At 36.8% G+C, this 20,740-nt stretch overlaps 1 protein-coding gene across 1 annotated transcript in view; it reads right to left on the reverse strand.

Moving 5' to 3' along the window:
• Nucleotides 1-335: 335 nt before the first annotated feature.
• Nucleotides 336-20,740, reverse strand: part of DCDC2 (doublecortin domain containing 2) — a 59,336-nt gene continuing 38,931 nt past the window's right edge. Inside the window, exons 8-10 of the mRNA XM_027654197.1 lie at nucleotides 15,780-15,880; nucleotides 4,725-5,069; nucleotides 336-3,470 (exon numbers count right to left, since the gene is read on the reverse strand). Of these exons, the coding sequence (XP_027509998.1) occupies nucleotides 3,363-3,470; nucleotides 4,725-5,069; nucleotides 15,780-15,880 (554 nt within the window). The 3' untranslated portion in view covers nucleotides 336-3,362. The remainder of the gene's footprint in view (nucleotides 3,471-4,724; nucleotides 5,070-15,779; nucleotides 15,881-20,740) is intronic.

The following is a 20,740-nucleotide window of genomic DNA, read 5'->3' on the forward strand; positions in this document are numbered from 1 at the left end:
CAGTGAACAGATAAAACTCCTGTAATTTGCTGAGTATCACCTGAACCATGCCTACCAATAATCCAGTCCCAACCTGAATGATGACATAAAAACCCATGGCAAGTTTAACCGTGCTGTTAAGTCTTAGATTTATAACTATATAACAGCTAAATAGCGTATTTTCTTTTACAGTCATATGTAATATGAAAGCTACCAAATCTGTTTGGCGTTTTCTTAAGTTTTAGTTATTGGAGAATCCTACCAGCTGCAAAATTATCAGGTTAAAGACAGTCACCCAAAGACAAATTTAACATCAAATAGGCCTTGATACAAGAGAAAACACAGGAATAGCTGTCTGATAGTTATCTTTAATAGCAAGTTATTTTAAAAATAAAACGAAAACAAGAAAAAAGCCTCAGAATTGTTGCAGATAAGCTTAATAAAATAACATTATATAAGCTTAACAAAATAATGTATTTCTCAAGTAAAACTGAGTTAAGCCATCACACAGCAGATCCAGACAGAAAAACTATTAGCAAGACCACCCATATGTTTCTTGTTTAATTTCTACTTTAACATCAGAATTATTTGTTAGGTACAAACTAGTTTCTTTAAATAAAAGAACCTGATACAAAATTCATTTTGTCAGTGTTGTAAGGTGAATGATAAAATGGTTATATCTCCATTTCAAAAAAGTCTGATTTGCTCTTCTGAAGAAATATAACCTGTCTTTCTTACAAGAAAATAGAGAGGAAAACATTTAAAAGATGAATAACACCTCATAGGATTTCGTGTTCCTGTGAAAGAAAATTATAACATTAGATCATACTAGAATTTAGTTTAAGCTTTTAAATTATTCTTATTGATATCTGTAAGTCTTTTGAGCATGGAAAACACCAAACTTTTGGGTAAAGGGAAGAAATGACAGAAACTGTTGGCGGACAGAAGCTATAAATAGAAACAAAAGAGAGAAAAGTATCACCACACAAATCCATACAGGTTTCCTAAATACGGTTTCTAGGTGCGACATTTTGAAGCATATATATATATATAAAAAATATATATACGTGTATATATATATATCATATATATAGCATATTTTTGGGTGTTGATTTAACTTCAAACTTTTGAGGATGAAGAACACGTCAGAGGTTGTTAGTCCTTATCTGCAATAGTATGACAGCAAGTAGAGTCCTGTGTCTGGTATATCCACTAGCTTCTAGAGAAGAGCCCATTCACAGTAATGTCAAAACAAGATTACTGTAATTTGTCTTGATTCAGCAACACATTGAAGTCCAGCTTACTGGGAAGCATATGAGCTGGTCAGCTCCAAGTGAGCAGTGATGCAGCATCAACCACTTTCCTTGGTCAGCTCTGCACAGAAGGTTCAGCGGGCACGTTTCCCCCAAGCTCCCCGAGGAGACAGTGCCACCTTTTTTGGCTGGTTAAGTGCTGTTTAAGGGCTTTTAATGCTACTGCATATATTATTCCAGTGCAGGATTAACTATAAAGGCAGCTGTGTCATTTTTCCTCACTATCATGTCCAGTTATTTTATTAATTCTGGTTTATGCTTGTTTGTTTGTTTGTTTGTTTTTTGGAGGGGGGGAGGGTTGGTTGTTTTTTTACTTCTGCTTAACTCTAAATGTCTTTTTAAATCTCAGTGAAACCAAATATATTAGAGCATAGGCTTAATTGCTGTCTCAAATAAAGGAAGCATACATAAAGGAAGCATTCCTCAAGAGCTTGGCTAAGTTAGGAGCTGATCACAAATGTAATATTCCCTCCAATCTTTGTCAGTTGGCTCAACAAAAGACACAGGTTTCACAGACATCTCACAGAGATACCACAGGGCAAACTGTTCTAACCCTGTTCATTTAGTTTTTAACATTATGTCTTTTATATTTACATTGCCAATACACAGAAATATGCTGAAGGATCTCTACATATTTCTATCCCATTGGAAAAATATATTTAATAGCTAGTACCGAAAGTGAAGATGTTTGTATGAGTTTCAGCCATGACAAGTGGTTCTTCACATTCCTCAAACAGTGCTTCAAGTTCAATTTGTTCATAAATTTAATTCTTGTCTTAATGGCATGAAATCAACAAAAATGACATTTAGTTTCTCGTAGTAATAATTTACTAGTATTAACGATCAAGAAACCCAGTATTTCTTTGTATAATTAATAAAATTATGCTAAGGGCTGTATTTCCATGAACTACAAATTATTCCCATTACTAACAGAGAAATGATACGAGTAATGGAATTTGGGTCACTAAGAGAACCAACACTGTGGATCAATGCCTTATTTACTAATGCGTACTAAGCCACAGCCTAGCAGGCGACAGCTCCTGCTCAAAAGGATGACACTTCCAACCATTAAGGCCATGCAAAGGGTTCATAAATGCAGCAATTGTTCCTGACTTTCACAGAAAAGTGGTCAGCTTATCCTAATGTGTCACATATTAAAATGGCTCCATTGACAGCAATGGTTTCATGGGAATGTCAGTCTGAATCCAAGCCTGTTCTTTTTTTTTTTTTATTTCACTAATAAATTAAATTTCACATAGATTGAATTACAAATCCATCCAAATTCAACTTTTTAAACTAATCTACTTTTTTGTTCACTATGATAACAATTCACTGTTTAGTGAATCAGTGCAGGACAATCAACAAAACTTTGTGCTTTAAATGGAAACTACTTGCAGTATTGCAGGCTATCTACATAAAGGCACAGTGCTAAATCAGTACTGTTTATGTATGCAAAAGCTAACGATTCTCATTAATATATTGAAAATTCACTATTTAGTAACATTAAAACTGGCACCTCATAATAGTACACCATTTTCTGTGGGCATAAGTCCATTAATTGAGGAACATATTCTAATTATATCTTAATGTTATGCCTGAAAATCATACATATTATGTGGAATTTTAAAGGAAAAGTTACATATGTACTCATTAAAAGGTAAAATTTTTTTCTTTTTTCTGAAAAAATATGCGAAGAAGTTTTGACATTGAATTTGGGTAGGTTTTCTGCCTTTCCCTGGAACAGTGTAATTTTTGTGGTTATTCCATTACTGCTAACTAGCTCGTATCACAGAATAGTTCATTCATTATTTCTAATACTACTATACAGTACTCTTGTATTTCCCCCCTTAAATCCTATCAGAAAATCTCACCCTGTAAAAATAATTCTATGTTCTTCTAGTAGCTACTAATGCTTGTTTTCTATCAGCCCATATAGCATTATCATCTCAATACTCATTATGCAGGTACTTGACCTGCCTTCCTATTACTAGTTATCAATCACAAAATATAACCTGCTTTATATTTAAAGTATTATAATCTTTCATTTTCTGCTCATTACTTTTTTCCTATCTATGCAACTGCTGCATAGTCATTGCTCTGGTCATTCTTTTCACTTTCCTGTGGGCTGGTGATTGTCACCCTTGGAGTTGTGGATGTTTTTTCAAGATGGGAATCAACCTAGAGAAAAAGGACACGTACTGTTAATATCATTGGGTATCAAAGATTTGCCTTCATTTCAATACAGTATTTAGCACTTCATATTAAAATTTCCACAAGGTATCCTTAATGTAAAAAATGTTTTCCAAGAGTGATCATGTTAAAATTTTTATTTACTTTATACTTATATACCTTCCAAAGGAGAAAGTGCTCAAATTAGAGATTTCCCCCCTACAGTTCTTTCATTGAACATCAGTTACCCACATATCCACTTCAAGTGAATGCTCGCTCACTTTCTCCACTTCCATAAATAACTTCAGCTTTTCTAAAAATAAATAAAAAAATAATATATCAAGCACAGAAGAAATTCAGGGCCTGAGAAAATGTCATGTTACTCAGCTCTCTTAATTGAAAAATGTTCTCATGTGTCATACAGAAACAGTCACAAAGTGTAAGAAACCATTCCAAGTGTCACAAGAAGCAGAGGAAGACTGTTTTTCAGCAGCCTATAGGTAGGGAATATGTGGCAATTTGTTCTGCTTCTGATGCTCAAGAATCCCACTCTTCCCAGATCTGGATTCTCCCCATCAAACAAAACACTTTGTTTCCCACATTCTGTTAACTGGTCAGTTCATGTGACAGTCAGGGCAGTCCACTTTATTCTTCTGGGCTGTGTCCCTCCATTTAAGCCAACGGCATGTTACCGTGTATCCTAAATTAATAGGATATTTGCTTGTAAACTGACTAAAGCCCCTTCCTTTAAAGATCTTGTTCATCTCCACTGTATTTTCCAATTTCTAAGAAAAGGAGATGAAACTTCCACAAAGCAATGGCAAAAGCCCTTTATGAAATGCAACTTCTGGGAAAGTCAATTCATCAAAATAATGAGGCACTGTAGTGTTATGGACACACCCTTCTGTTCTGTCCTAAAAGACAAACTAGTGTGGAAATATATAAAGACTATGCTTTTCTGGAAATTGCAGGAATTTTTCTCATTAGTTTTTTCAAAATTCAGCATTATAAGGAAAGCAGGAGATACAGATTCATCAAATATTGAGAAACATCTGCTTTCTCAGTTGGAAGGCATATAATGTAATTATTGATGTAACTGATCTATACAGATGGAAACCAATTTTTCTGCAACCCAAAGTTCTCATAAATACTCTCAGGACTTTATCAGAGGTGAACTACTTAGATACCAGCTGAGAAGTGTAAGGCTGAGGTGAATGAGGAACAATAATGTAAGAACAACAGTTTGAAAGACTAAACACTCACCTGGTTCTGACTGCCAGAATCCTCTTTTATTTCTTCTTCAGGCTGAAGATCATCTTGGTAGTTCAAGTGCTCCATTCCCTCACCATCTTCTTCATTGTTCTTGCCATTTAAATGGATACGTTCCTCTTCCTCTGCTTGGTCAACATTCTCTGTTTCTTCTGCTTCACCTTCAAAATTTTCATTTAATTTCTTTTTGTTTTCTTCCCCTTCACTTCTTTCTTTAACACTTTCCCCACTTTTCTCTCTGTTCACTTCTGGATATTCTTCTTCTCCTTCATATGCCTCTTCTCCCTTGTCATTTTCCTCTTCTACATTTTCTTCTTCATCGACAGTTTCTGCTGGTCTCTGGTGAAAGGAAAAGCAGCAGCATTATGAGGTATTTTAAATCAGAATGCTCCATGCAATTCTGAAATATGACAGACATCAAATTCACAATTACATCTTTACTGGGGAGTAAGTGTGCTAATTTGAGGTCTGTCTACATGGACAGAAAAATATGTTCCTGTACTTACACTCCATAATACGCTTTTATTCTACATTTAAAAAATGTGTTGGTGAGATTTAAATTGGGTCAATCCATTTGAACACACTCAAAACAACTGGAATGAGCTAGATTCTATCAATAAGGCAACAGCTTACTCTGTTGCAGTTATCTCAGGTTCTCTTTCTAGCATTTAGTACATACTTGTTTGTAAAATCCTGTCACAATAAAATATCATACAGCACTAGCCCACAAACCGTTCCCTAAGAAGCATTTTACTTATGGACCAGGCCATGCCATGTCATTTGGTCCTGTTGTGCAACCTGTCTTCTTTGCATACACAGAAAAAGTAGCTAGTGAGATGAGGCAGATCTACAAATGGTCACTTCCGTAACATCATTCCCCTTCCCAAAGACTCCTCTGTGGAATGGCATGATTAGCATTTGTTTGACATTTGGCAGCAGTTTTTTCCTACACAGAGTCGGAGGAACCAGACAGGAGGAACAAGATCTTGTCTCATGTTATAGAAGAGTTATCAGAAACTCACTATAGATAAAGCTGCTAGCAGCATCATTTAATGACAACCTGGAAGACTGGTGCACATGCTGTTTAGTTTTTGTCATTATTCTTCCAGTTTCAGCTTTGAAGAGCCACCTGACTATTCAGTGAACCAATGTCCACACTTGCCAAGACTACTTATGTACTTGTGCTAAGGTATGAATGAAAATAAAGTGAAAAAAAATCCCACAGGAGAAACAAGGTGTCTGCATCCCACACAGCCTTATCAGACTCTAAATCTAAAGCAAACAAGCTGAGACTAATAGATTATCTCTTAATCAAAACTGTTTGGAATTTTACTGTCATTAGTAGCTCCTTTCTGCAGGCAGCTATCTGCTACAGACATGTAAGTTATGTCTTCTAAAAATGTCTTTTCCTCACTAATACTAACATTTCAAAAGAAATCCTTCATCACCTTCATCACCTTCATGTATTAGTAAAAGCCAGTTCAGCAAGACCAAGAATTGATTGAAGTCTCTTGATGAAACATCTTGCTCTTGCTTTAATATCCAAGTAGCAACATAAGACAACATTATTATGCCAGTGCTCAATGCCACATTGGTACAGCTTCAAAAAGCACAAGTTATTGTGTTGTAATAGAATGACAAATTACTACAAATACTGCATGGTTACCTGACCAGGTAAATAATGGTTCCATAAGTGATTTTTGAAGTACAGTAGTTTCTGTGTGTTTTTTATTGCAGCTTTCCTGACTCACTTTCATCTGGTAACATCAAACCGGCCTTATTACCAGTAAAATAAAAATTTAACATACCAAGTCTTTACAGAAACCTTCAAAGAAGGCACCATCCAAAGCAAACATGAGACAACCTTGGTAACCAAGCAGCACATAAAGCAGCAAAGAATCTGTAGATCTATAAATTCTCAGAAGTTAGACATTATCTACCAATTCGTTTTCAGTCTGCTAAGGAAATTAACAGCTCTGGATTCTGACCGGAAATAGGGGAGAGTGGGACAAATTAAACACATCAGACACCCCTAGTTAAAAGTGTGATTGCTTTTACTTAGTGACACCTGCTTGCTATGACATTACAAACACTAAATGAAGAGAGGATATGAAAAGAAGAAAAGTCAATATAGACTGTCTCAGTTAACAGTTGTAGTCTATCCAAGATATTCTAATTTCCAGCTTTTTGTTGCTGCCTGATAGTGGACACAAACTGAAGAGTACATATGCCCTTACCTGCACTGATTTAGTATGGTGGCTCCTTCTGGACTGCAGAAGAAATTGCATAGACTTTATGCCATGGGGTAAAATCAGCATATGTATGCTGATTCATATGCTTTAACTGGTTTCACTGCCGTGGAAGTAGTCTTTAGCATGAAAGCACAATGGATGTTTGAGGGGCAGTAACTTCCTAAAGTGCTACACTAGCTAGACTCATTTGACCTTATCTGTCTAAAACAGGTGTGGATGCAAATTTTTTAAGAGTTAAATCTGAGCAACACAGAAGACAAACAAAGCATTATTGAATCGTACCCAGAAGTTCACAGGGAACTGCCATGAAATAACATTCAAACTTCGACTAATTTAACTTGACCAGTCAAGCTGGATTGCCTGAAAAAATTATAGTACAAAACAGGATCAGTAAAACAAATCCCATCCGTGCAAGTATCATGCTTTTATAGTAACTGAAAATTTCAAGGTAGCTGAACATATTACTACAATGGTTATTACTACTACAGACAAAAATAATGTTTTCAGCTAATAATTGAAAAGCAAAATGCATTCTTCATTTAATCTCCTTTCAAGATGCACCACAAAAGACTGGACATTTCAAACAAGTTAAAAATCAATACTGATCCAGAGGCAAAGACCTTTCACAAGGTAATCTAAAATGCAGTATGGTTCTCACGGCATGCAGGGTCATATGTAGTCAATGTGAATATGACCACAGACTATGCATATCAGAATGCTCAGCAGACCTAAGACAGGACTGTACAGAAGGAACTGAAGGCCAAAATCACCCACCAAATCATACATTTATCTTCAGATTAAAAAAAAGTTTCACACTTTCTACTGAGATCTTATTGATCTACTAGCTATGCAAAAATTATAATTTTCTATTTTAAGTACGCCTTAGATTATTATCATTTCTCCTATAGCCAGAACTACTCATAATAATGTTTCTAATTTTGCCTTTTGTACAGTTGAAAGAAAATAGGACGTAACCTTTTTTGCATTGCTGGCTGCATCTTTTAAGTGAAGGTGATGCTTTTGCAGTTTCACAGTTGAAAACATGTTAGTTAAAATAACTAGTTTTCAAACCAAACCTTCAGGAGTATGAGAACAATTCTTTGCTTATCATGGATTAGCAGTAAAAAGACTCACTGACAAAAGACTTGTGTATTTGCACTGAAAAGCATATTCAACCAAAGGCACATAGAAAAACTGAAGTAATTCTCAACTTTATACTGGAAACATGAACCCAGCTTGCCTTCCAGAAACCTCCTGACAACTAACAGGTTGATAAGGAGCAGAGCCAATTTCATTTTGCATTCAAGCAGTATGATTGCTCGACAGTATTTTTAACGTCAGCAAAAACAGTGTGTTTTAAAAAGAAAGATACATTCTAATTACACTCATCATGCCATCATTCATTTAGAGCTACCTTACCAAATGCCATCATCATTCAAAAGCAGTAAGTCAGGAAATCTTCAGACATGGAAGTGTTTGGCTTCTTTTCCTCTAGGGATGCTAATGTAACCTCTCAGAAGGTTTATATATGACTGATACTGAAAAGTACAGTATCACAAATCATTTAAGGCAGAAATTATTTTGTACCATTAATGTAAAACATAATTTTGCTTTACTGAAATAATTTGGAAAAGTTTACTTGGCTAATGGTCACAGCAGACAAACAACGAAATAGACAACAAAAATCTTAATGGTCACAAATACCAGCATGAATACATCTCACAAATGCAGCAATAGGAACACTTAACTTCAATTGCACCAAACCTCTCCAGAACAGAGCTGCCCCTTCTCCTACTCAGTCAGGAATGTTTTGTAGCAGCACTGCACAGATTCCAACAGCGAAACATTTTGTTCCTGAACCAGACAGGGTTGCTAAGTGACAGCAGCCCTCTTCTCTTCCACATCATTTATAAAACCCCGGCTCTTAAAAACAAGCAAATGAATAGTTAAGGGTTCAATCGTCTTACGCTTCCCACATAGTTCCCACATCCCCACAAAATGCACTGTTGTTCCTGAAGGCAAAACATTTAAAGTCCAACATTTTTATGAGATGGATGCATCTTTTTCTTTTTTTTTTTTACAACAAATGCAGCACCTGAGTCCATAGAGTCTAATTTTTTGTAATATCATAGCACCCAGATAGAATAAATAAAAGTAAAGAACTTGAAGGTGTAGAAAGTGTTCTTCCGAAACTCCCTTCAGCAGTGTCATTGTGTGTTAACTGGAAGCATACATAATTCCTTAATCACAAGACATCCATGACAGAGAAGACAACATCTTTGAGTACTGCATTCTGGGACCCCCAACATAAGAGGGATACAGACCTGCTGGATCAAGTCCAGAGGAGGACCACAAAAACAATCACAGGACTGGAGCACCTCTCCTATTAAGACAGGCTCAGAGAGTTGGGGTTGTTCAACCTGGAGAAGGCTCCAGGGTGACCTTATAGCATCTTCCAGTTTCTAAGGAGGCCTACATGAAATCTGGAGAGAATCTTTTTACAAGAGCCTGTGGTGACAGGACAAGGGAGAATGGCCACAAACTGAAAGAGGGCAGGGTTAGACTGGATATTAGGAAGAAATTCTTTACTATGATGGTGGTGAAGCACTGGAAGAGGTTGCCTAGAGAAGCTGTGGATGCCCCATCTCTGGAAGTGTTCAAGGCCAGGTGGGGACTCTGAACAACCTGGTCTAGTGCGTGAAAAGTGTCCCTGCCTGTGATGGGGAAGTTGAAATGAGATGATCTTTAAGGTCCCTTCCAATCCAAACCATTCTATGATTTTATGATCTGACCATGCAATCAGATCTTTAATTTTCTAATATGTACCTATGTCAAAAATATTCTTCTCCACCTATTTCACTGACACTTATGTTTATTTTTTCCCATAACATTTTGCATGTGTATATTCAAATTTCACTTCCTACAATACAGTATGATCTGCTGAGCATCTCTTTAGGTAATAAGACTGCTAAGCATTTAAAAAGAAGTCCTACTGAGGCTGCAAAAATACAGAAATAATTTTTTTTCCAGGAACAGATTCTTCCATAATGAATTAAAAATGCCTTATAATTTAAGCAATTTGAGAAACTGTCTCCACTAGGATTGCTGGATTTTTTTGAAGACAGAGGTATACAGAGAAAGGAAACCTTTTTTTTTTTTAAATGGTATCAACAGTAGTTTTACAACAGAACTGTGTTTACAGGCTTCATTCAGAAGAAGCGAAGGCCCTCCCACTGTTGACCACAGAGGCCTCTTAAGACAAGATCAAACCTTGCTGCTAAAGCTTAGAAATCAGTCACCCAGTGCAGAAACAGAGGGAAGATCTCTCTTCTCATTCTGAACTGGAAGGAACCAATCAGAGTAAGTTTCCCTATCTCACACAAACAATAACAACATTAAGTGTAAATCAGTGGAGCTGAAAGAAGAACATGCAGTGGAAAATCTTATCTGCTGGCTTGTCAGCACTCAAAATTCATAAGGTTTAAATTACAGCTGCATCATTTGTAGAAAAATTTGAGCATAAAATGTTCTTTCTGCATGTGTTCTTTCCAAATGCCATTTTGAAGTCCTTACTAACGTAGTGCGAAATGTTTCCTCATGAAAAGTTGTAGCCCTTTTAATGAAAGAATGTATCTTCAAGCAGACAGTCTGTTTTAATGTTGAATCAATGTAAACTTTAATATTTTGCCTTTGGCAAGAGGGAAGATAAACATTCTGCTCACTGAGGTGAATCTTGGGTCTCTAAAGGAAAATGCATACTATGTAATGAAAACTGCAAATGAAAGGTGCGAGTTTTCTGCTACTGATGATACACTCCAGCCCCAGCTCACCTAGGGGAGATACACAATCTCATATCACAGCCCAGGAAATGGGGAATAATGAGTGGAGGACTCCATTAATCAGTGGACATGTCTGTAATAATGTAAAGCAAATGGCTAAGAACCCAGAGTGTGAACATCTACAAAAAAAAAATAAAATAAAAAAGTGCCTGTTAGACAAATTTATCATCCAATGATTTTTACAAACAAACACAGAAAGAGAGAAGGAGATGGGGATGATGAATCTGGAGGGAAAAAAACCCAAAGAGCAAAACAAAACCAAAACCGAAACAGACTCTTTCTACACAACTTACATCATAATAGCCAATATCACATACCCCATGGCAAAGCAGGCTGGCACAACAACATGCCTGAATTCCTTATAGAGGTCATGCACTGGATAACTTCCTATCTTATAACTCTCATGCTTACTCCACCTCCCAACAGCTCAGCATGGGAGAAGAACAACCATGCTTATGGGGAAAAGGATAAACCAGTGCAAACTTGCAGTGTTTTTTCAATATTATTACTACAAACTGCTGCTTTTGTATTTCACAACTTATAAAGAACTGAAGAAAAAGTAGTAGTTTTTTTCTGAAAGCCTTACGAGTTATAAAAGTTTCTATCTCAGAGTTACTTTGAATATATTTATATTATTAACAGAAAACTCAAAGTAACACACTTAATTACCATCTTCAGTAAGAAACTTGTGTTGTTTTGCTGCCTCACTATCAAGAATAGCAATAAAACCACCTTGTTCCCTTGTTATTTGCACAATTGATTTCATAGTCTGTCATCAGTTCCCACAAATGTTGACACAGTGATGTAAACAACCAACCTGGAGTAAGTCTGCATGTCAAAAGAAGAAACTATCCATTTTGTATTTGGAAGCTGAAGTCTCAGTACAGAATATAGAACAGAAGGGTCTGGTTTGGTTTAAGGTAAAATAGTGATTTTTTTCCTCCTTGATGTTCAATTACAACTGTCAGTTAGTCTAGAGTAAAGCAAATCCTGTTCTTTTAATGTGTTTTCAGCTGGCAGACAGCATTTTATAGAGCAGGACATAAGTGAATGTCTAGCCAGTATTACACTAAGCTTAGTTAATGGCTAATCTGGCATTTGTTCAACTGTGTACTTCAAACAGCAAGATGGAGAAGGTGCATAAAAAGAAAAAAAAGCTCTATCTTCACCACCTCATTTATGTGCCTGACGGAAATCATAGCCTATTAGAAGTGTCAGTATTCTAGTGAAAGCTGGCATGTAAATATTTATGCATTATGCAAGATAGTCAAGCCCTGACTGGCTGTCCTTTTCCATATTTCTAGCAATAACAGAAACTGTAGTGCAGATAAGAAAAAGCTGTAAAAGCTTTACAACACGGAATTTAAAACAATTTAAAATGGTCATTAATAAGAACCTGAACATGTACAATGCTAAATGCTTTCAAGGTTTGAGTGACCTCAGTTATCAGGGAATAAAAAGTACTCCGTGCTTCTCAGAAGGACACAGTTTCTTGCCAGATTACCTAGGAAACTATACATGAAGTTTTAATGTTATAACTAAACCATGGCTTGAGTTGCAATAAATTTTGGTGCTTTGTTTGGCTTTTATGAAAATATGAAAATTATTCATTGTGCATGACTGATATTTAATTCTGGTTTTTTCCCTCAAACACACCTGCTTCCAGTTCCTTGTCCAGTAGCAAAATCTGTTGGAAGCAGTTGAAAAATATTTCCATTTTAGGATGATGAATGGACCTTGGTACATGAGCTTAGACGTATCGAGCAAGGTCTGAGCACTGCAAGCTTGCCAGTACATCTGATGCTTACTGGCAACTGTATCAACAGTTCCACTGCCAAACATAGAAGTGGTAGCAGAGAGAGTTAACTATTCCCCCCTCCCTAGGGATGGCAAACTGGTGAGACACGTGGCAGAATGGGCAGAGCTATTGCCTGTGCTGTAGGATCTCTGTGGAGAAGTAAGGCAGCTGTCTCCAGGGTTGGATTTCATATGAATTGCAGTCAACCTAAAAACTAAGGCCTGACAACCTAAATTACACTGTCAAATGTTTCAGTCTACCCAGAGGAATTCTTTACGCACCTTCAGAGGCCAATAAACAGGCTAATCACTTCTCAATTTGATTATTACACTGCCTAGGCCAGGGCAGGATATGCTTCAGGATGTCATAAGAAACAAAGATTAAGACAAGAGGCAGCACATTCTTCCCCAATGTCAGTACTATCAGTGCAACAGTACACATCCTAATTATCAGAACACCTCACAAGGACAACTTCAATTTACAGGGCTGATGAGCCCAATGGTGTTTAGCATATAAGTCTCTGAGGCTGGGGCTCGTATTTGCTGTAAAAAGACACAGATGTAGCATTTCTTATATCAGGGACCAGGACAGTCATGCTCTTGTTGCCTTTTTCTATCTCCTGATTCATGTGTCTTCAAGAACAACCTCTATAAAATAGCTGAGCAACACTTCTTCCCATTAAAGTGAATAAATCATGAGAAAGATCCATTTTAGAAACAGAAGCCTAAAATAAAATGGAGGGATCCATTACTTTTTTTTAGATGGTATGCTGCCATTCTTCAAAATGTCTAGAAAGGTCATAAAATGTCTAATTTCCCCTCAGGTATTTTTTTAAAAAGCAGAAGACAAGTTAAATGTATATATGTCTAGTATTCTTTTACCCGGTACAAATAGAGGGCAGTGGTCTCCAAAAAGTTTAGATACCATACCCACATCAGTAAAATCTTTTTGAGTATGAATCCCCAGTATATGTTTGTTTATTTATTTATAAATTGTGTACAGCCGAAGTTCTAACATTTCTTTCTGTATCCCAGTGGAGTGTCTTGCACACCCTCTGGGCTGTGCACACTCCATTTGAAGACTACTGCTCTAGAGATCATCTACACCAGTGTCTATTGCATTGGCTTCAAAGCAAAAAAAAATTATCATTACTAAAACTAAACTTCTGGTTTAGATTTTAATATCATTCAAGACAAAGATTCCCCACTCTCTTTGAACAGGAAAGTGCTTACAGTTCTCTCTGTTGGAAACACGTCCAATTAGAATTTGCCTTGCTGTAAGTTTTGACCATTGCCTCATCCTTTTGTTGTGCAACACAGAGAAAAGCCTGGCTCCATTTTCTCTGCTGCTCCATCTGTAGCTCCAGAGAGCAGTTTGATCTGTCTCCTTCCATGACATCACCTGTGTTACTGATGAACATGTTAGAAGTCTCAGATCCAGTAACAAACCTTGAGAACCACCGTCTATAAAAAGGTGCCAGTTAAATCTCAACCAGCTAACGTTTCAAGTCTCACCAAACCACCAGTTTCTCATCCACCTTGTAGCCCATAAATCCATCCCCTACATCCCTTAAGGATATTCTCCTCACCAAATCTACCATGTTTCTTCCAATTTCTCCTACAAATATGGAAGTCTACATTGAAGGCAAGATAAATGACAATAACTGCACTACCTTCACCCACAGAGACAGTCATTTGATCACTAAGGCAATGAGGTTGGTAAAGTATGATTTCTCCGTAGTAAATCCATGTTGATTATTCCCAATCACATGCATTAGCTTCCATTCATCAACAGGCTTTGGCCTGCATATCCAGGCAATGTCTCTATAATGCTCTTTAACAGTCCATTCCCTCTTCTCTCTCTTTTAGTATGAAGTCAGAAGTCTTCTGTTCAAATTGGCCTCCTGTTATGCCTGCTTGTTTCCTTGCACAATGGAGATAGTTCTTGTGCTCTGAGGAAGATTCCCTCGGAAATCACCCAGACTTCCCATACTCCTCTGCACCTCAGGGCAGCCTCACACAGGATCCTGCCTGCCAGTTTCCCAGTCAAGCCAAAGTCAACTCTCCTGAAGTCCAGGATTTTTATTTCATTATTTTCCATCCCCACTTTCTTCAGGGTCTTTATCATCTCATGGCCAGTGCAACTTAGGCTGCCACTATCACATCTCCAACCAGTTTCTACTTATTCATGAGTAGCAAATCCAGCAGAACACCTCTCCTAATCACGTCTTTTATTACCTACATCAAAAAACTGTCTCCAACACACTCCAGAAATCTCCTGGATTGTTTGTGCTCCATCGGACTGCCCTGAGTAATCAAAGTGTATTTACAAACTATTATCTTTAACTCCCTCCAATTTGTTTACAGTCTCAGGTTAAAAACCATTCCTCAGTACTGAGCTGACCCCCAGAAAGTCAGAATGCAACAACTTGTGGACTGGAAAAAAAGTTGAACAAGTTGGCAAATTCCTAAAAACACATAAGATGAAAAAGAGGGCTGTCTTGTGAGCAATTCATTAGCATAAAAAAAAAAAGTAGTTTTTCAGTAAATAACTTGAGCAGTTCTACTCTCCACTTCATTGGAATAAGCTTCAACTTACCTATTTCCTGTATTATTTCAGTTCATAGGAGTTTCTTTTAAAAACAAATTAAAGTAAAACAAAGGGGATATAATCTTATTTCTAGTTATCAAGACCTGTTTATTGCACATAACTCTTAGGATTAAAAAATTGGCCAATTAAGTACCATATTGCTCCAACAAAGGAAAGTGCTGTCAGCTTTAACAAAAATCAGATAAATGCATGCCTGTTTGTGGTTCAGGACTGGAGGAATACTACTCTACCAGTTTAAAGAGACTGCAATTCAGATGAATCTATTTGGTAGATTGTAACAGTAGGGATTCTCTAAGGCTCTATAAGGGCACTCAGAGCAGTTCTGATGCTGATGAAAAGGTAACTGACATTTGACATATTAACAGAGAAAGGAAGATTTGCTAAATCTTCCATAAAAGAAGATGTATCATTGAGCTTACAGTCATCCCCACAGAATTATGCTGTACACTTGAAAGAAATTGAGGAAAGAAAAACAACACACAATCTGTAATCCTTAAAAAAAAAAAAGAAAAAAAAGAAAAAAGACACTTATTTAAAGCTCAATCAATACCTGGTCCAGTGGAACTTCTACAAGAGTATCTTCATCTTCCTGCACTTCAACTGCCCCCCAGGTTTCAGACCCCTCTTCTCTGGCTTTGTAAATATCTTCACCTACAATGGGAAGAATACAGATTTGAAAGAAGTGAAGTCCAATGGTGACACTGTGTGGCTCAACAACTGAACTGCATATTCAATTTTGCTTCTGAGAACATGTTTCTGAGCTGACCCATTAAACAGTTCTTTTAAGGAAGACTTCAATCGCCCATCATTTACAATTTGTTTTTTTTCCTTTTAACAATAAATACATACTACACCATTTGGGGAAAGAAGAAGGAAAGGTAAAAGGAAAGGAAAAGGGAACAGGGACTGAACAAAGCCCTGGATCTGAAGTTCTTTCACTTCTGGCAAAGGTTTAGAGTGAATCTGACCATAATACATTACAACAACAACATATTACTTCTGTTTCTACAGTCAATTATAGTACCCTGTAGCAATTAGCCTTATAACATACATCTATCAAAAATTTCAGGCTCTGAATCAGCAACAAACATGCTGAACCAGGACAGGATTAAAAGGCTAAAATTAACAGAAACAGCTGGGATTAGTGCTACTAGTGCTACTCCCCACCCTTGCATACATGCAAGTAGAATTATGGTTGAAACTCCACATTCACATTAGAAGAACAACTACTCCTAGGTAACAAGGTTTAACGGTTACAATGATATTCAATTTAGTTTAACTAATTTCTCTCCCCTAAGTGTAAGTAGTAACTAAGGGTCTTTGAAGTTTCCAATACAGGTCTTACATTATCAGCTAACTAGGAAAGCGAAGATTGGTACGTACGGAAAACAATTTCCAAGTGACACACGTTCTTCTCTCCCTTCCCCTGAACTGAAAACAGCCCAGAAACTAAAAGCATGTTACTTCAAATCATCTCTCTCCATCCACCTAGGAAAGATGGATAGTCCTAAGCTAATGTGTCCATATCCAACAAAATATGTAACCACGATAAGAATGAGGAAAAAATATTTCTGCTGGTTTTGACTGCCTCTTAGTTCTTCATAAAAAGATGTGAACTTGATAATATCAACTAACCATGCAAATTGATCTGCATTGCTGGACTCTTAAATAAACAGCTCCAGTGTAGAACTGAACCATTCACAGAAAAACTGAAGAGAAAAAATAATAGACATAACCCCAAATCTTAGAAAAATCCAGAGTTCATCTGCATAAAAAATCAGCACTGACTACTCTGGAAGTTAGTTTTCCAGTTACTTTCTAAACACTATGAGAGCCAAGGAAAGAGTTTATCCTGGGAACAAAATTCTGAGGCAAACCACTGCAAAGGGCTAACTGGAGGGGAGGTGCCAACTCATCCAGCTATACATAAAAGTCTACTGACAGGCCACTGACCAGAGCACCAGAAATGAAGGTCGTTCTCACAGCCTGAAATAAAGAGGCAGAAATGGGGGAGTCTATGGACCATCGCAATGATATTCCAAAGTGTTATTGCTGGTTGCATCTTAGGAGAGAGATTTTTCTCATGGACATAGCAGCTTGAGTTCCTGAGCATGAGTCCTGCTGAAGCCTTCTCACCCCACTCAAAGATCTATTCTATCGTTCTGGCATGTTCTGTTGAAAACAAGGGCATCCAATATTTACTAGCAGCATGATATATCTTGGACAATCTACCTGCACATATCTCATTACAGACTGACAAGACTTGTTTGGGGGTTTTTTTGAAAAAAATCACCCATAAAAATACAGCATGGTTGAGAGCAACAACGAAATACATCTGAATGGGTGCTACCTGTACTTTTTCAAATAATCAATGCACTTCACATTTCCCATTTTTCTAAGCTCTCTAAGGGTCAGAATGTTCTGTTTCCCTTACCTGATGTTATCATTGTTGCCTCGCATCATAGACATTTGATTGAGTTATAGATCTCCACCATATCCTGAGAGGAAAATGTAATGAGTTTCTTAAAAGCCACCATGATGATTCCCCTAATTCAAGACTTTCCCTTAAGACCAAAGAAAAAAACCTTGTCCTAGATTCCTTGGGCTCATTGAACTATGAAAAGTTAACTCGGTGTCTAAAAGAACTGCATTTAATATCACCATCATTCCATTTAGACTTGTAATAACACTTCTGCCTTCAATGTCCCCAAATCTTTCAACCAAAATGGAGATTGTTTGGCCTCTAGAGGTAAAATTATTTTGGTGCAGAAGCAATTCTCGTCGGGTTTTACTCCAGCAGGGTACAAGAAGAAGGGAGATGAACAAGTGTTGGCCCTGGAGGCCAAATCTACTCAAGATCTGAGGATTCTCAATTTCAAAGCATTTCTTCTTAGAAGAATAGATAAGCCTCAGGGCTATGCTGAACAACCCAAGGAGACAGACATACAGTATTTTCAAAAAACTTAATCATGAAACCAGGATGGAGCAAGAGAGAGGGAAGAAGACTGTAAGTTTCAGTAAGGAACTATATTTCCCATTTAAAAGAGAGTGCCGAAAAAGAAAATAGCAGGGGGATTTCAACAAGCAAAAACTGAAATCTCCATGAAATTTCCTCCAACCACTTTCTAATAGGTGGTTGCTCAGAAAGCTGGTCATAAATGAAAAGAAATCAGTTGAAAATAACCCTGAACAACATTGCAGCATCTCTCATGGATACTGCTGTTCATTGTCTTGCACAGAAAGCACTCTAAAGTGAAACAGCACTCCTGTTCTTTCACAGAGTAAAAATATTATTTAAGGAAAATAAAAAAAATCACAACAAAAGGGAAATTAATTATTTACCTCTTCACAAACATAAGAGAATGGAAAGCAAATGTCCAAAATAAATGTATCATTAACAGTCAGGGAAGGAAGAAAAACACTTAGGTCAGAAATGTGCTAAAACAAGTGAAATAAAAAATTACATTAACTGAAATTGTAACACTTAAACAAATAAAAAATTCCAAAGAAAATGGCAAGGATAGGACAAACACTCTAGTCTTGTTATGAAAAGTGAAAAGAAATACAAAAATTGCAAAATAATTTACATCAAATTAACTCGATTAAATGGATCATTAAGAAAATAGCTTCAAATGTAAACATCATTTGTGTTGCTACTCTACTTCAGCCAGAAGTATTTACACTTTATGCATGTGAAGCTACAAGTATCTGGAGGAGGGCAGCTGAGTGAAAGGCCAACACATTACTTGTTTATGTGATTCTGTGTCAAGATCTTGTCAGCAGGAGTTTGCAGGCCGCATTAATCACTATTATCAGTGCTCTGAGTTATTCCCAAGGAAATGTGTTCGTTTGGGTAACTTTGCCTCATATTTTATAGGTAATACTTCAGAAATGCTTTTTGGTTTAGGAAAACAACAAGGATGAAAAAGTCTTATTGATGTAATATTTCACATCTCTGTCTCCGAATCATTAGTCAGTTTCTACACACGTTTCTAAGGGAGGAAGAAAACAAGACGGCATTTTAGAAAATGCTATAAATTACATGAAGGAATATTTTTGTGAGTCTTCATTCTGTATCGTTATGGGCTTATATTGCAATCTCTATTGCAGCAGAAATAAGTGGTGTATCTTACTGAAAATTCCCAGCACTTCCATTAGAAGGAACATTTACTACTTCTCCAAACAGTTCATACAATACTGTAGATTAAACATGCTCCTATTTTATGAGCTATCTCTGACTTTCTTGTGCCTCATACTACCAGAGAATTGACCACAGACGGGGCATGGCAACACTGGAGCAGAAGAGCTCTGAAAGGGGTAAGAAAGGAAGGTGCATCCAAGCCTTACATTCAAGCCATGACACACCCTACCCTTTTGCTTCAAGTTGAGTAGAGTATGATGGTAGCAAGGGATTCAAGGGTACTTGGAGCTCCAAAATGTCTCCCCACAGCTTTGTTGACAAGTATAAATCAGAGGATTTATTTCGGTTAGGTTCTCAGTTCTCCATGCCACAGCAAGTGCTGCTTCTGTCAAGAGGCCAAGCAAAATATTATTGAAAGTCTCCTGATCTTCTGGGGGAATATTTTTCCATGGTGTCCAGACAACCGAAAGATACTGGGTTTTTTTCGTGTTTTCCCAGTCACTGTGTGAAAACAAACTGTCTTGAGCCAAAAATCAGCACTATTTTTTTATACCCTACACAGAGAGAGCTTAGGCAACCTAAAGAAAAAATTCCCATTATTTCTAACTATTTTAAAACAGGGTCATGTTCAGTAATTTGGGAAAAAAGGGGGAAAAAAACCTGTAGAAGGGCAAATAACAGATCACAAGAGGGAAATGCCCAGAAGATTTTGATTAGAAACATTTCACCTGTTACATGTTACTGGTTATCTCAATACACAGACGTTCAGTGGATTGTGCAGTCAATCAATTCAGCATGTACAGAACGAAGCCATGAACTGGAGCATGTATCAAACCTTGGCTAAAGTACAAAGATCATTTTCTGTCTGATGCCATTCAGTACTTCAGCTGGAATCTTTTTTCTACACTTTGATAAACAAGAAGGTTATACGACTTTATTAAATAGTAACTGATTTATACACTACACTAACTCATAAGAAATACGTATTTTTAAAATAGTTAAGCATAGCAATTAATGGCTTTTATATCAGCTCCTTTTCTAAATGAAATTAACTGTAAAACATTTACTCCAGTACAAATTACAACACTATACAGATATTAAAGCATTTCAAATTTTAAACTGATTGAAGTTCAGTAATAGAAATAAAAAAATCATTGTAATAATAGTCTGCCCTGAATATTTTGTGGAAATCTGAGGCATTTACTAACTGCAAGCCCTGTTTGTAAGTAGGGAAGTTAATGTTACTATAAAAAAATAATGTGACTTACAACAGAGGCTGCCTCATAAAAATAGTAAGGCAAATTAAAAACAAAATGTAAAAAAGAAAAAAGTCGCTCATTAAATTGAATAGTTTGCTATGAGGAATAGGG

This window comes from Corapipo altera, unplaced genomic scaffold, assembly GCF_003945725.1.
Source record: "Corapipo altera isolate COAL_440 unplaced genomic scaffold, ASM394572v1 60, whole genome shotgun sequence".
NCBI classification, from domain to species: Eukaryota; Metazoa; Chordata; class Aves; order Passeriformes; family Pipridae; genus Corapipo; species Corapipo altera.